We start from the raw sequence: 16,602 nt of genomic DNA on the forward strand, positions 1-16,602 counted from the left end.
CACGCCTTTAATCCCAGCACTCGGGAGGCAGAGGCAGGCGGATCTCTGTGAGTTCGAGACCAGCCTGGTCTACAAGAGCTAGTTCCAGGACAGGCTCCAAAACCACAGAGAAACCCTGTCTCGAAAAACCAAAAAAAAAAAAAAAAATTCTATGTTTAAAAAAAATCATCCTAGCAGGGTTTGTTGACTGTTGGGTTCACTCATAGGAGGGGATGGGGAGGCTCATGGGACCCTCCCCTGATTATCCAGATACTCCTTCTAGCCAATCATGTTGCATTCTTTCCTAACTACGCCAGGCCTCGGAGGGGCTTGGGAGGGGCTTGGGAGGCCTGAAAGAAGGGGGCTCCTTCCATACAAGTGCAGAAGCCATCATCATTCTGGGGATACACCTTGTAATGCTGCTGCTCGGAATCTCCCACACACCCTTACCCGGTAAGTAACTTTAGTAAACTCATCGGCTCCCTAGGGTGAACTTTGGTTTGCCTGTGGGACCTAATGAGGAGCAGGGTAGACTATTTCTAGCCCCTGCCCCAACCCTCTGGGGAAAATTCTTTCACAGATGATACAGGACACTGAGACAGAGATTGTTTCTGGAGGCCAAAAGATTTACTTAAGGCCATAAGAGGGCTCTGAAGAAAGGAAATCGGGACCCACATGACAACAGTGGGGGGTTCCTATATACTTTCTTTCCTTTTTTTTTTTTTTTCCTTTTTTTGAGACTAGGTTTCTCTGTGTAACCTTGGCTGTCTTGGAATTTGCTCTGGATACCAGGCTGGCCTCAAACTGAGAAATCCGCCTGCCTCTGCCCCCAAGTACTGGGACTAAAGACGCACACTACCACCCCTGGCTTTCTTACAACTTTCTGAGGAGGGAGGTTACACAACACAAGCCTGTAGCCAGGCTCTCCAATTCCCGGGCAAGAGGAAGAGAAGGGAGGAGCAGGTTAAGGGGCCATGCATTCTTTGCCTTAATTCACCTCCCCAGGTGAGACTGTAAGTCCTAACTAGGGACTCACGGTGTCCTTAGCTGGACACCTGTCAGGATCCGTGAGAGGACAAGGCTGCCATGTTGTGGCCTGAACAGCCACTGAACTTTTAAAGAAGTAGCATTATTTATTTTTATTTTACGTGTATTGAGTGTTTCGCCTGCATGAATGTATGCGCACCTGGACATGCGTGACGTTAGATTATTTAAGACAGCTGTAGAAAGACTGAAGGCTGAAGGCGGGAAGAAAGGATTGGTCTGACCTTAGGCGGGATCGTGTTTATTCACGGCAAGAGGTAATCTTTGTCATCCACCTGTGTGGGACGCGGCCTCTTTCGGGTCTGGAATTAGCACACTGCAGTCCCTCCCTTCCGGAACTGCTTGGTTTGGCCGCAAGGGAAGCTGGGAAGTGTAGTCCTTTAGCAGGAAACCTTTGGTACTCATCCTGTGACTCAAAGAGGGTATTAGATTCCTGGTACTGGAGTTTACAGTTGTTTATGAACCGGCATGTGGTTGCTAGGAACCGAACCTAGGCCCCTCTGCAAGAGCAGCAAGTGCTCTTAAGCACTGAGCCGCCTTTCTAGACCCAGGAGCTTGATCGTAACAGTACATCTGAAACCTATCATTCCCCATCATTCCTTCCTTCCCGGTAAGATCTCATTCAGGCAGGTCTTGAGAACTGTGGCTGTCTACTCTATTTCTATAGTCTGGAGTGCTGGGATTGTAGCTAGAGTTGTTCTGGTTAAAGCCTGACTCTGCCAGGGCTAACCACGCAGGCTCGGCCATTCATCCACAATATGCCAATTACACAGACAACAGTGAGAGCAGAGAAAGGAGATTTAGTCAGTGTGGCCACTTTGGGAAGAGGAACCGATTAAGAGCCTCAGTGACCCCCCCTTCCCCCACCTCAAATCGATCTTCAGGATCCTGACATGAGGTTTAGGTTTAAACAGAAGGCAAGAGGCATCTTGGTGTAGGTGTGGTCTGCCCATCACTGCCCCATCATTGTCTGTCCTCTAAGGTGGGCTGGCAGTTGTCAGCATTAAATCTCTCTCTAGGAAACAAGATCTCCCTTTAGCTGGCACTAGGGCTTCAGCCTCTTCCTCCGGGAGAATTTCAGATTTCTTAGGTACCCTTGTTTCAAATGGAGGGGTAAACACTTCTCTCGGCCAGCTTCAGTCCTACAAGGACTGTTAGGGGCTACAAGACTACAAGTGTGAGCTACCAATCTCCCAAATCACATCCTGCTCATGGGCCTCTGGGGCCTCACATCACAGGCATCTAATCCAGTTCAGTTTCGCCGTAGGAACATTTTCTCATAGTCGAGGCACGTTGCCGCCTGACTTTTCAAATGTTGCACTTTTACGGTGTCCCCTCTTCTGCCTCCGCTACATACTGCTCAACAGATGAACTCTGCCACCTTGTTCAGGCCAAGCCAGTCCCTGGCCAGAGGTTAATATGAGGACCAGACTGATAGGCTCAGCTGTCTCAGGAGCCTCATCTCTAGAGCTCAGTCTGATGCTTTGTGGGTGAGCCGTACTCACTATTTCAGTAACTTCAGCTTGCTTGCATTTGGGGTTTTTGTTTGTTTGTTTCTTTGTTTGTTTGTAGTGCTGGAGATTGAACCCCAGGGCCTTATGCCTGCTCTCATTCTGCTACCATGCTGTGCTCAGTCCAGTGTGTGTTCTAGTTTTACTTTAGACCAGAATCTTCCACGGTGCCACACACGTCAGTACACAAGCTGGATGCCCAGTGTGCCGTTTTAAGGACATGCCTCAGGACAGTCCTGACTTCAAATGGTCTCTCTTGATCCGATGGCCCAAGTGCCTGTGAGCCCAATGGGCGATGGCTCTAAGCTTAGAAAAGAAGATCATGTCATACAGAGCTGGTGTTGGAGTCAGTATTGGGCCTAAAGAACTTATCACAGTGGTTAAGAAACGGGGTGGGGCTGGTGGCTCAGTGGTAAAGGTGCTGCCACACCTGGTGGCCTGAGTTTGACCCCAACATTCACAAGGGAAAAGGAGAGAACTAAATCCCCAAAGATGTCCTCTGCTGGCCACGTGTATACATGAGCACATGTGTGTACACACACACAAACAGTCTTAGTTAGGTTTGTATTCCTATGAAGAGACACCATGACCATGGCAACTCTTATAAAGAAAACATCTAATTGAGGATGGCTTCAGAGTTTCAGTGGTTCAGCCCATTATGATCATGAAGGGGAACATGGCAGTGTACAGGCAGACGTGGTTGATCATGAAGGGGAACATGGCAGTGTACAGGCAGACGTGGTTGATCATGAAGGGGAACATGGCAGTGTACAGGCAGACGTGGTTGATCATGAAGGGGAACATGGCAGTGTACAGGGAGACGTGGTTGATCATGAAGGGGAACATGGCAGTGTGCAGGCAGACGTGGTTGATCATGAAGGGGAACATGGCAGTGTACAGGCAGACGTGGTTGATCATGAAGGGGAACATGGCAGTGTACAGGGAGACGTGGTTGATCATGAAGGGGAACATGGCAGTGTACAGGGAGACGTGGTTGATCATGAAGGGGAACATGGCAGCGTACAGGCAGACGTGGTTGATCATGAAGGGGAACATGGCAGTGTACAGGGAGACGTGGTTGATCATGAAGGGGAACATGGCAGTGTGCAGGCAGACGTGGTTGATCATGAAGGGGAACATGGCAGTGTACAGGCAGACGTGGTTGATCATGAAGGGGAACATGGCAGTGTGCAGGCAGACGTGGTTGATCATGAAGGGGAACATGGCAGTGTACAGGCAGACGTGGTTGATCATGAAGGGGAACATGGCAGTGTACAGGCAGACGTGGTTGATCATGAAGGGGAACATGGCAGTGTACAGGGAGACGTGGTTGATCATGAAGGGGAACATGGCAGTGTGCAGGCAGACGTGGTTGATCATGAAGGGGAACATGGCAGTGTACAGGGAGACGTGGTTGATCATGAAGGGGAACATGGCAGTGTGCAGGCAGACGTGGTTGATCATGAAGGGGAACATGGCAGTGTACAGGGAGACGTGGTTGATCATGAAGGGGAACATGGCAGTGTGCAGGCAGACGTGGTTGATCATGAAGGGGAACATGGCAGTGTACAGGCAGACGCAGCAACACATAGACAGAAGGACCTCCCACACCGGAGAAGTCAGTAATAGGACGGGAGAATTAGAATAGAAGCAGAACAATAAAGAAACTGATGGGGGCTGGAGAGATGGCTCAGTGGTTAAGAGCATTGCCTGCTCTTCCAGAGGTCCTGAGTTCAATTCCCAGCAACCACATGGTGGCTCACAACCATCTGTAATGAGGTCTGGTGCCCTCTTCTGGCCTGCAGGCATACAAGCAAACAGAATAATGTATACCTAATAAATAAATAAATATTTAAAAAAAAATAATAAAGAAACTGATGCAGCACAGAGTGAGAGATTCTTTCGCCCTCAGGTAGCCAGAGGGGAAAAAGTCCTTTTTGCTTGCTGTAGCATCAGATTCTGAACCCTGAAGAGTACCTTGGGACTGGACCCCAGAGGCTCTCGATAGTAATCAAGCCTGACAGCCAGCAAATCCAAGGGGGCCTCTGTGGCCACCTGATCGCCAGAAGATGCAAGGAGCTTGTTGATTCTCAGGCTGGCCCCAAATAGAATCTGGGGTGGGGTGAAACTCTGAGACTGTTCTCTAAATAGCTCCATGTCCTGCCATCTGCTGCCAGGCAGTCAGGAAGGAAAGCAGCCCCAGCTGGCTTCTTTCAGGAGCTGTTGAGCAGGGTCCTGGGGTCATGGGGTTTTATCCACAGGCAAGTGCCCATTAGGTTCTCTACAGCCAGAAAGGGCTAAACCTCTCCTGCCTTGACTTACTGAGGGTTCCCTGCCACCTTCAGTTTTGAAGGCCCTAAACAGGAGCAAAATCAATGTGCTTTTCTCTAGACTGTGACTAACCTTGTCTGGCTTCCTAATCAGGAAGTGGGACTAGAAACTAACTTAAACTTAGGGTCTAGTTGGGTGCAGTGAAAATCCAAGATCTAGATGAGACCCGAAAGGTGGTGCCAGAGCTTGACCATGTTTATGTCCTCTCAGCTTTCTGCAATATGGCCAGCGCCAGATGAAATAGGACCGTAATCCCACTGAATTTCATATTAAACTACCTTTCTTTCTCTCTTTCTTTCCTTCCTTCTTTCTTCCTTCCTTCCTTCCTTCCTTCCTCCCTCCCTCCCTCCCTCCCTCCCTCCCTCCCTCCCTCCCTCCCTTTCTCCCTTTTTTCTTTCTTTCTTTCTTTCTTTTTTCTTTTTTGGTCTTGCAAGACAGAGTTTCTCTGTGTAGCCCTGGCTGTCCTGGAACTCTCTCTGTAGACCAGGCTGACCTCAAACTCTAGAGATCCACCTGCTTCTGCCTTCCAAGTGCTGGGATTAGAAGCATGGTCCACTACTGACCAGTTATATTAAACTTTCTTTAACTCAAGAAAGCAGTTAGTAGAGCTGGGCTGTGGCTCAGTAGGTAAAGTGCTTACCATGAAAGCATGAGGACCTGAGGCAAAACCATTTAAGACCAAACACGGTAAGATCATGCTTCTATAATGCTAAATTCCTATGGATGGAGAGATGAGAGAATTTGTGGAAGTCTGAGGTTCAGTTGGCCTGGTATATTGCAGCAGTGAACAAGAAGCCCTGTCTCAATCAAGATAATAGATGAGGCCCAGCATCCAAGCCAGGCTGCACTTGAACTCAAAAAGACCCTCCTGCCTCTGCCTTCCAAGTGCTGGATTATCGGCGTGTCCCACCACTGCCCAGTTCTGCTTTATGTCCTTTAATCTCTCTATATTTTTTGTCCTTCTTTCTTGAATTTTTGAAACATCAAGAAATGTTGTATATGTTTAAACAGTACAATACAAACAATACTTAGTTTTTTATTGTTGCCAGGGATTGAACCCATATCTTATACCTGCTAGACAGGTGCTCTCCCACTGAGCTACATACTCAATCCACACACCTCCCTTTTTTAAGATTTATTTTATATATTCGAGGGTCTTCCATGTATGTACAGTGCACTGAGTGCATGCCACTGGCAGCAGCTCCCTTTCTAGACAGACTGGGAGCATCCTCTCATTGTCTCTCTTTGATCCCAGTGTCAGAGCGGGAAAGGAGGTTTGCGAGAAAGCTGCTTTACGCTTTGTAGTAGGAAGCATTTCCCCCTCTAGCATCTCTCTGGATGGGGGATATAGTGGAGTCTGGGGAGCTCTAAAGTTTTTGGGAACCCGCGCCCAGTGAGTGGCTTGCTGGAGCTCCATTACTGTCGGTTTCCAAGAGCTATTAGAAGTACGGGCCTGGCAGGCATGGTGGCACACCTTTAATCCCAGCACTCGGGAGGCAGAGGCAGGCGGATCTCTGAGTTTGAGGCCAGCCTGGTCTACAGAGTGAGTTCCAAAACAGCCAGAACTATAAACTATACAGTAAACCCTGTCTCAAAAAAAACTAAATAAACAAAACAAAAACAAACAAAAAAGTGCAGGTCTTTTATCTGGCAGCATCCACCAGGCCTTTTCTTCTTTTTGGCTCCCTCTTGCTTGGCCCAGTTAGTCTCCTCCAATGTGTAGTCTGGGTAGTTCAGGCAATGTCAGCCAAAATCTGGAGAGAACTGACTGGCCCAAAGGGTGCCTCCCAGGCAGCCAAGTCTGCTGCCCTTTTATTTGTGTTTGGGGGAATCTCCCTTTTGTCGTTCCTTGCAATGGACAATGGATAGCCAGATGGCTTCTAACAGTGTCAAGCTCTCCTCTTTGTTTCTGATTTTCTCGGTGGAGGTGAGGATTCCTATTTCTTGGTACAGGGCCCCATATATGTGGGCTGTGGTAAAGGCAGACTGGCCATCAAGATATGCAGTGACTGACTTGTCTTTTCCCCAACAGAATGCCCGAGTTAGTGCTAGGAGCTTGGCTCGTTGAGCTGAGGTTGGTTAAGTGATTGCAACTCAACAGTCCCATCCTGGGTTTCCTCTGCAGCCCCGGCATACCTGACTCCATTCTGGACAAAACTGCTCCCCTAGGTAACCGTACCTCGTCCACCTTCTGCAATAGGGCATCGGTCAAGTCAGGCCTGACAGGTTGGATCAGGTCCATTACCTCAAGCAGTCATGAAGAGGTTCTGAAGGGCCATCATCTGGTAACAGGCTAGAGGAGTTGTATGGGAGCCTACAGAGACTCTTTCTATTTCCATCTTGACTTAAGGTCGGCAAATTCAATCTTTTCAGATAACAGAATGTTTGACTAAGGGCACAGTTACTAGATGTTTGGAATATTAAAGAGGTGATTATGCTTGTTTTCCCCTGTATGCTGGGAAGGCAGTCAGTCTTTTGCCCTCTGCTTTTGCTTTGGGTATAAAAGGATGAGAGTAAACTCGAGGCTGCTACAGTATTCACTGGGAGCCCTCCCCACTCTGTCCTCTGTCTTTTGTCTCTTTTCTCAATCCTCACTCCCCTTTTCAGGCATGCTCAACAGGTTGTCTGGTTGGTTCTGACAAATGGCGCTTGTACACAGGACCTGAAAACAGGGACTAAGCGAAGGACCCCGCAGGTGAAGAGGCCGCTCGGATAATAGACAAGAGGAAGTACGGTGAGTAACTTAGAAGGAAAATTGTGAATATGGGGCAGGGAAGCAGTAGTCGCATGTTTGTGCATCTGTTTAAAGATATTTGAAAAGCTAAAGGAGCCGAAGTAGAGCAGCAGCGAGTATAGGAGTTTTTAAGAGTTTGTCGAGCAGGTGTGCCCTTGCTTTCCCGAGCGCACGGGACCTTGGACGCGGACACGTGGGGGAGAATTGGAGTGAAAATCCTGCAGCGTTATGATGAGTATCGGCCCGTAGGGGTCCCAGTGGATGCGCTTAGTCTGTGGGTGTTTATATGGGACAGTTTGGATTTGCGCCCGAAGGGCAGGAGGTATTTCCGCATAAACCGGTTGAAAGTGAAGTAAGACCCTCCGCACTGCTGGGGGAGCCACTAGATGTGGCCACCTGTATACGATTGTTTGATGATGTCAGCTCGATCCTGGTGAGCTTGAGGAAGAAGCCGCTAAGTACCCTAACGAGGAGTTTTCAACGCCCTTGCTTCTGGCTGTGAGCGCTGAGAGGCAGAAACCTGGTGGTGAGATTGAGCAGGAGCTAAAGCGCGTGAGAAATTTAGTACCATCCATTTCAAAATAATAATAATTAATAATAATAATAATAATTGGGGACTCTGAAAGTCTCTTTTCGGAAGGGCACTCCTCTTCCCACTGCAGTGGCTGGTCTGCCTCTAGGGCCGTCTATCTGTAATGCAAGGGTCTACCCGAGCATGGCAAATGCTCACCGTTTTTGTGTCTCCTCTAAGAGCTAGTATTAGAGGGTCAGTTAGCAGAGGGGAGAATGAGCAAGGGTTTCAGATGTTTCCAGTGATGGGACAAAGGGACACTCAGGGAAATTTAGTCAGGGCGCATGTGCAGATTCCATTTAAACAGCTCAAGGAATTAAAACCAGTATGTATGTTCTCAATATAAGCCCGCCGCTCCCTACACAAGCTCTGTTAGAAAACATGGCTATAGAGGCTTTGCCTCCCGGGGATTGGAAACAAACGGCCAAAGCTGGCCTGTCAGGAGGGGGCTACCTGTTGTGGAAATCTGAATTTGCGGGACAGTGTCAAGCCACAGCCGAAATAAATTGGGCCAAACACATTCCCATTACTTTTGATACACTTGGCGGAGAAGGCATTTATCGGGAGACAGATCAGCAGTTAAATTTTGATGTGACAGAGTATGCCCAGGTTAGTGCAACTGCTGAGAAGTTTGCAATAAGCTTCTGTCTTCTGGAAGGCAGATCGAGGACTTGTCAAAAGTAAGGCAAGGGCCAGATGCGTTGTTTCAGGACTTTGTCCCTAGGCTAGTGCAGACGGCCGCAGGTTAACTGGGGTACAGAATCTGGACTCTTGCTTGTTAAACAGCTAGCCTATGAGAATGCCAATGCTGCCTGTCAGGCTGCTCTGAGACCTTTTAGAAAGAAAGGCAACATCTCAGGTTACATATGACTTTGTTCGGATATTAGGCTATCATATGCTCAGGGCTTGGCTATGGCTGCTGCATTACAGGAAAAACAGTTAAGGATGTTCTCTCCCAGTAAAGAAATGAAGGCGCAGGGTGAGGAGAACTGCTGGACCTCCTGGAAGTTGTTCTGGGTGTGGTCAGGTGGGGCACCAGGTCAAGCAGTGCCTGATAAGGAAATTAAGTCTAGGGGCAAAAAAGGAACCTGGATTGTGCCAGAGATGCAAGAGAGGGAAGCATTGGATTGATGGATGTAAATCAAAGAAGGATGCCTGCAGGGATACAAAAGGGGCCACCCAGGCCCCAAGACAATGTTGTGGGGTGATTCAGCAGCCTGTTCCTCTGCAAGGGAATCCGTTCAGGACCTCTCCAGAGCAACCCCAAGCAGTGAAGGATTGGATCTCAGCTCCACCATTTATGCAGTTTTAACTCTTGAAACGGGGGTGCAAGCTCTATCTACTGATATCTATGGACTTTTGCCAAAAGGTACAATGGGGTTATTGCTGGAGAGGAGTATAAAAAGTTTCTGCACCCCAATAAACCTCTCCGCTGATGCAATAATCCAAATCAGACCAAATCAGACTAAATCAGAAAAAGCCCAGATTTAATGGATACAAACACTCCCAGATGGCTTTCCAGCCCACCATAGTGGAGACAGGAAAGAAAGACCGGAAAACAATGTGTTTGTTCTCTGAGGGGCAGTTTAAATACCCTGTGGGAGTGGTCTTGAGCATCTCTGGGGAGGGGTCATCATTTGGCAGGCTTTCTCAGGGGTGGAGTCTAGACTGCGGCAACTCCCAGGGGAGAGAGCTAGGGGTGGAACTTCCATCCGAACAAGAAGTAGTGCCACCATGCAGGGGATTTTTGTTGCTCCCAGAGTGACTGATTCTGATTATGAAGGAGAAATCAAGGTTATGACTCACTCACCTAATGGAATTTCTGGAGTAAAGACAGGCCAGAGGCTTGCACAATTAATTTTACTTCCCCAAGTACAAACTAGAAATCAAGTTAAAGGAGGTGAGAGAGGAGAGGCTGGGTTTGGTTCATCTGATGCCCATTGGCTACAAGCCATAAGTGCACAGGACCCAGGACTCACTTTGTTTATAAATGAAAGGAGCTTTTCTGGTCTCTTGGATACTGGTGCAGATGTATCTGTTATCACTGCCAGTCAAGGGCCTTCAATGTGGCCAATGATGGAAACTGTTACACAGCTACAAGGGATTGGTCAAACTCAGAGTCCTGAGCAAAGCAGCAGTGAGCGTTCCTGGAGAGATGAAGAGGGTCATGAAGGAACTTTTCGACTATACGTTGTTCCTCACTTGCCTGTAAATCTGCTTAGCCTCAATGCAGTTGTTGCTAATCAAGTGTTCCAGTGAGGATTGTTACCTGATAAAGGGCTAGGCAGGGAGAGTGAAGGAAGAATGGATCCTATCCTGCCTAGCAAGAGACCTCCCAAGACAGGATTAGAATATTTTTGGGAGAGGTCCCTGAGAAATGTGTACTCCATGCAGACCCTATAATTTGGACAAGTGAGGCGTCTGTATGGGTGGATCAGTGGTCTCTATCAGAAGAGAAGATACAAGCCAGCCAGCAGTTAGTGCAGGAACAGCTGGATAGTGTCCATATTGTACCCTGGAATTCTCCTATTTTCCTGATTAAAAAGAAATCTGGGAAATGGAGATTGATACAAGATTTAAGAGGAGTTAATGGAACCATGTAGCTAATAGAGTTTTGTAGCCTGGATTGCCTTCTCCTACCAAAGGATACATATAAAATTATTTTAGATTTAAAGGATTGGTGGTTTTTTTTTTTGTTATTACTTTGTTTTGTTTTGAGATAGGGTTTCTCAGTAGTTATGGAGCCAGTCTTAGAACTCACACTGTAGACCAGGCTGGCCTCGAGCTCAATGGAGTCTACCTGCCTCTGCCTCCCAAGTGCTGGGATTAAAGGTGTGCACCACCACCGCCTGGCTAGGATTAATTTGTTTTTAACTTCTTTTTTGAAACAGGGTTTCTCTGTGTAGCTTTTGTGCCTGTTCTAGAACTCATTCAGGAGACCAGGCTGGCCTTGAACTCACAGAGATCTGCCTGCCTCTGTCTATCAAGAACTGGGATTAAAGGTGTGTGCCACCACCACCTGGCTTTGTTTTTGTTCATTGGTGTGAAAGTGTTAGATCCCATAGAACTGGAGTTACAGATAGTTACGAGCTGTCCTGTGGGTGCAGGGAATTGAACCCAGGTCCTTTGGAAGAACAGCCAGTCATCTTAAACCCTAAACCATCTCTCTAGTCCCTGGATTGTTGTTGTTTTTTAAGCTCAAGTTTTTTGTTTTTTTTTTCTTAAATACTTATTTATTTGTTATGTATACAATATTCTGTCTGTGTGTACGCCTGCAGGCCAGAAGAGGACACCAGACCTCATTACAGATGGTTGTGAGCCACCATGTGGTTGCTGGGAATTGAACTCAGGACCTTTGAAAGAGCAGGCAATGCTCTTAACCTCTGAGCCATTTCTCCAGCCCCCTGTTGTTGTTTTTTAAATTTATTATATATACAGTATTCTGCCTGCATGTGTCCTTGCAGGGCAGAAAATGGCACCAGCTCTCATTACAGATGGTTGTGAGCCACCATGTGGTTGCTGGGAATTAAACTCAGGACCTCTGGAAGAGCAGCCAGTGTTGTTAATTACTGAGCCTTGCTTGTCTCTACTCCTAAAGGATTGTTTTTATACCATTCTTTTGGCTCCCCAAGATTGTCAAAGGTTTGCATTTAGTGTTCCATCAGTTTATTTCCAAGAGCCTATGAGTTGTTATCATTGGAAGGTTTTGATAATGGTGCTACACTGTGCCAGAAATTTGTGGCTCAAGCTAAAAAAAATATTAGAGATCAATTATATTATTCATTATAGGGATATCTTGCTTGCTCATAAAAATGAAGGACTTTTGCCTTCAACATGTAGACAGCTTCAGCAGGGCCTTGCCCATGCAGGATTAGAAATTACCCCAGAGAAAGTACAAAGACAATACCTTTTCAGTATTTGAGACATACTTTGTCTTCTAAAGAAGTCAAGCCTCAGAAATTAGGAAAGATAGCTTGCTAAATTGAAATGATTCTCAGAAATTATTGAGGGCTATTCAATGACTATGGCCCTGTCTGAAGTTGTCTATGGGGGATCTTGAGCCCTCAGTGAGGTTCTTAAGGGGAGCAGTGATCCTAGGTTCCCTAAGCATCTTCCAGATGCTGCTAGGCAAGTGTTGGCTCAGATGATGCATGCCATTCAAACCAGCAGGTACGCCATGTTGACTATGCAAAACCATGGGAAACCTATGTGCTTCCTATACAACATGTGCCAACAGCTGTGCTATGGCAAAATGGACCATTATTGTGGCTTCATCTACATGTTTTCCTGACCAGAGTGCTGAACCCTTATTATGAAGCAGTAGCTTGTTTAGTACAGAAAAACGGAATAGAATCTAGGCGATATTTTGGTAGAGAACCAAATGTGATCGATCAATGTTCCTTATACTAAACAAATTGTTGGTTATTTCAAATTAATGATTCTTGGGCAATGGCTTTTGCTCATTTTGGGGGGGCTTAATTGATAATAATTTTCATTTTTTTCTTTATTATTTATTATGTGTACAGTGTTCTGCCTGCATGTACACCTGCAGGATAGAAGAGGGAATCAGATCTCATTACAGATGGTTGTGAGCCACCATGTGGTTGCTGTGAATTGAACTCAGGACCTTTGGAAGAGCAGTCAGTGCTCTTAACCTCTGAGCCATCTCTCCAGCCCCAATAATCATTTTCTACCTGATAGATTGTTGCAATTTGCCCAAACATATCCCTTTATAGTTCCTAAAGTTGTAATGAAAGATCCCATAAAAGGTGCTGGTTTTTACTGATGGTTCCTCCAGTGGAAGAGCTGCCTATGTTATTAACGGTAAATGTCATGTAGTACAAACAGTTCCAGATTCAGCTCAGATAGTAGAATTACAAGCTGTAGCTATGGATTTTCAGCTTTTTGCAAATAGTTCATTTAATTTACATACTGACAGTCAAATATTTTTAGAGCCCTTCAGGTTATAGAAACTGTTCCCTGCATTGGTTAGGATGCTGTGTCAACAAATTCAAGATGCCATTCATCAAGAAAGCTGCCATGCTCTGTGGGTCACACTGGAGCTCTTCCCAGTCTTCCTGGTCCTCTAGCTGATGGCAGTGCATCAGCTGCTAAATTAACCCAGATGGTCACCTTGTCTCAGGTAGAATCAACAGCCACATCCTCTTCATCAGAATAGCAGAAGTTTAAGAAAACCATTTGGCCTTACCAGGGAAGTGGCTTATCAGATTGTTAAGCAATGTGGTATATACCCACAGTATTTGCCTATGCCTCCCTTAGGAGTAAATCCTCAAGGCCTTCTTCCCAATCGTTTATGGCTAATGGATGTTACTCATGTTGTGGAATTTGACAAATTAAAATATGTGCATATGACAGTTGATACCTACTCAGGGTTCTTGATGGCCACTGCATAAATTGGGGAAGCCACCAAGCATTGCTTAAAATGTTTTTCATATTTGGGAATTCTTAAAATTATAAAAATGGATAACGGATCCAGATAGATTAGTAAAATGTTTCGGCAATTTTGTTCCCAGTAGAAAATTGAGCACAAAACGGGTATTCTTTATAATCCTCAAGGACACGGTATTGTTAAATGAGGCCATGGCAGTCTCAGGATGCAGCTTAAAAAAATAAAAAAGGGGGGCTGGAGAGATGGCTCACAGGTTAAGAGCACTGGCTGCTCTTCCAGAGGTCCTGAGTTCAATTCCCAGCAACCACATGGTGGCTCATAACCATCTGTAATGAGAGCTGGCACCCTCCTCTGGCGTGCGGGCATACATCATACATAATAAATCTTAAATAAAAAAGGGGGCGTTGTACCTTCAGTCACCACATAAGGCATAGTGTGGATAAACAGTCAAACACACGGTCACAGATTCATTTTTGGAAAAACAGGCGCTCCTTGGCTGCAGCCGTAGTGGTATCAGCAGGTCGAACAACTGGTAAGGAAAATGGAGGACTCAGAACCTTGGAGTCAGGTACACTGGACTCCAAGTGCTATGAGGTCACCTTCTGATCTTCTGAAGGAACCTCCTTGCCATCAACCACCCTCTCCTGTGTGTAACACCAAACTCACATTTTCAGAGCACACTAGCCACACATGACATCCAAATGAAACAGTTGCCCAACAAAGAGCCAAACGCTGGAGTTTGTTTTATTGCATGACGTTTGCATAAGAAAAAGTAGTCTTGAAAACGGTAAGGCATCATGCAATCGCTGATAAGCAGATTTTAACTGTACACAAGGTAGGCGGACAATCTAAAATGGAAAAACTATTTCCAAAAAGTACATAAAAGTTTCACATGATAAGCTTTTAAATATGGTTTATATTGTAGTTTCACATTGTTAAAAAGTGCTTCAAATGTACCACTGGGAAGCTGATCTTTATAAACGGTGACGGGGTTGATGTGGGGCTGTAAACTGTAAAAACTATCTGTATGGAATTAGAAAGCTAACATTGTGATATTCAAACTTGAATCAGTTTTCAATTCCCACTCAGGTAGATATATTAATAATCTAAAAAACACCTATTCTGAAACAACCAAAGTCTATTGAATTCAAGTTATGCATGTCGGGGAATGGGTCTCGGAGGCCTGGATGTGAGTGGCAGGACCCCAGCTGCTAATCGATGTACTGCGCCATCCAGCGAAAGCCTTCTCCATAGCCTTGCCTTTTCAGCACACTGCACATGAACACTTCCAGAGGCCTGGCGTTCAGCTCCTTCAGCGACACACTGCCCTGGAAGAGAGGAGAGCTGTTAGGCCGGGGTTCCATTGAATGAAAGTTCTACTCCCAGCATATTGTAGATTCTCCTTCAGAACACATGAAGCTTTTTCTTACTCTACTGTGACGATGTGGCCAATGAGTGGGAAAGATGTGATCTTGGGACATGCAAAGGAATACAACAACCACCCAAGTGCTGACACACGCCTGTGTTTCTAGTACCCGGGAGCCCTAGGCTAGAGGATCTCAAGCTCTAGGGCAGCCTAGGCTGGAAAGTAAGACCCTGTCTCAAAATTCAAAAAAGAAAAGAAATCCAAATTCTTGTTCCTGATATTTAGGACAGCATTCTGCAAGGTGGTGACATTCAAGAGGATCAGAGTTCAAGGCCAGCACTGGCCACAGCGAGATCACTGCCTAAGACTGGAGTGGAGCAGATGCATTATAAAGGGTGCCCACAGAAGTAGCGCGGGGAGTCCCTTCCTCTGCTGCAGTGTCCTCAAAGAGCCTTGTCTGTTTATAAACTAGGAAGTTCATTGCATTTCTTTTCTTTCTTTTTTCTCTTTGGTTTTGTTGAGATAGTCTTGATGGAGGAGGATCATCTTTCTATCTGTTGTTTCATTGGTTAAGTTATAAAGAAACTGCTTGGCCTCTGATAGGACAGAAAAATAGTTAGGCGGAGAAAACAGAACAAAATGCTGGGAGAAAAAAGCTAAGTCAGACATTCGCCATGATTCTCCCACTCCAGACAGATACAGGTTAAGATCTTCCCTGGTAAGCCACCTCGTGGGCTACACAGATTATTAAAAATGGGTTAGATCAATATGTAAGAGCTAGCCAATAAGAGGCTGTAACTAATGGGCCAGGCAGTGTTTAAAAGAATACAGTTTCCGTGTAATTATTTCGGGCATAAGCTAACCATGTGGGAGCCGGGGTGGCCGGAACACAGCCCCGCTGCTCCTATTATAACATAGTCTCACTATGTAGCACCCAGGGTAGTCTTAAACTTATGATCTTCTTGCCTCAGCTTCCCAAGTATTGAGATTTCAGACCAATACTTTTTTTTTTTGGAACTTTTCAGTATTTACATGCCCCACCCCAGGCCTCAACAAATAAATAAAAATGGAGCTTCAGGGGCTGGAGAGCTGGCTGAGCAGTCAAGAGCACTGACTGCTCTTCCACAGGACCTGGATTCAATTCCCAGTACTCATATGGCAGCTCACAAGTGTCTATAACACCAATTCCTGGGGACCTGACACCCTCATACAGACATGCATGCAGGCAAAACACCAATGCACATAAAATAAAAATAAATACATAAAAAAATAGAAGTGCTAGTTAGGCAGTGGGGTGCACACTTTAATCCCAGCACTCAGAAGGCAGAGGCAGGAGGACCTCTCTGAGTTTCAGGACAGCCTTCTTTACAGAGTGAGTTCTAGGACAGCCAGGGTTACACAAGAGAAACCCTGTCTTAATTTAAAAAAAAAAGAGCTCTGGTGTGATTGGTTAATGTGGTTGTTTATGCTAACATGTCTGGGGCTAGAGAGACAGCCCAGTGCTGAAGAGCAATTGCTACTGTTCTTCTAGAGGACCACATTGCAGCTCACAGCAGTCTGCAACTCCAGTTCCAGGGAATGCCCTCCTGTGGCCTCCTTGTGCACCAGGCACATATGTAGTATACAGACAGCCATGTAGGCAGAACAGCCATGAAC

General features: G+C 46.1%; 1 protein-coding gene and 1 long non-coding RNA gene across 2 annotated transcripts in view; one reads left to right on the top strand and one right to left on the bottom strand.

The window, feature by feature from the left end:
* The window catches only part of LOC142860862 (uncharacterized), a 20,377-nt gene continuing 3,775 nt past the window's right edge, over positions 1 to 16,602 (top strand). The window contains exons 1-2 of the long non-coding RNA XR_012912413.1: positions 1 to 432; positions 7,473 to 7,599. This is a non-coding gene — a long non-coding RNA (uncharacterized LOC142860862). The remainder of the gene's footprint in view (positions 433 to 7,472; positions 7,600 to 16,602) is intronic.
* The window catches only part of Sar1b (secretion associated Ras related GTPase 1B), a 22,264-nt gene continuing 19,970 nt past the window's right edge, over positions 14,309 to 16,602 (bottom strand). Inside the window, exon 7 of the mRNA XM_075992705.1 lies at positions 14,309 to 14,908. Within this exon, the coding sequence (XP_075848820.1) occupies positions 14,792 to 14,908 (117 nt within the window). The 3' untranslated portion in view covers positions 14,309 to 14,791. The remainder of the gene's footprint in view (positions 14,909 to 16,602) is intronic.

Source organism: Microtus pennsylvanicus, chromosome 11 (genome assembly GCF_037038515.1).
Source record: "Microtus pennsylvanicus isolate mMicPen1 chromosome 11, mMicPen1.hap1, whole genome shotgun sequence".
NCBI lineage: Eukaryota > Metazoa > Chordata > Mammalia > Rodentia > Cricetidae > Microtus > Microtus pennsylvanicus.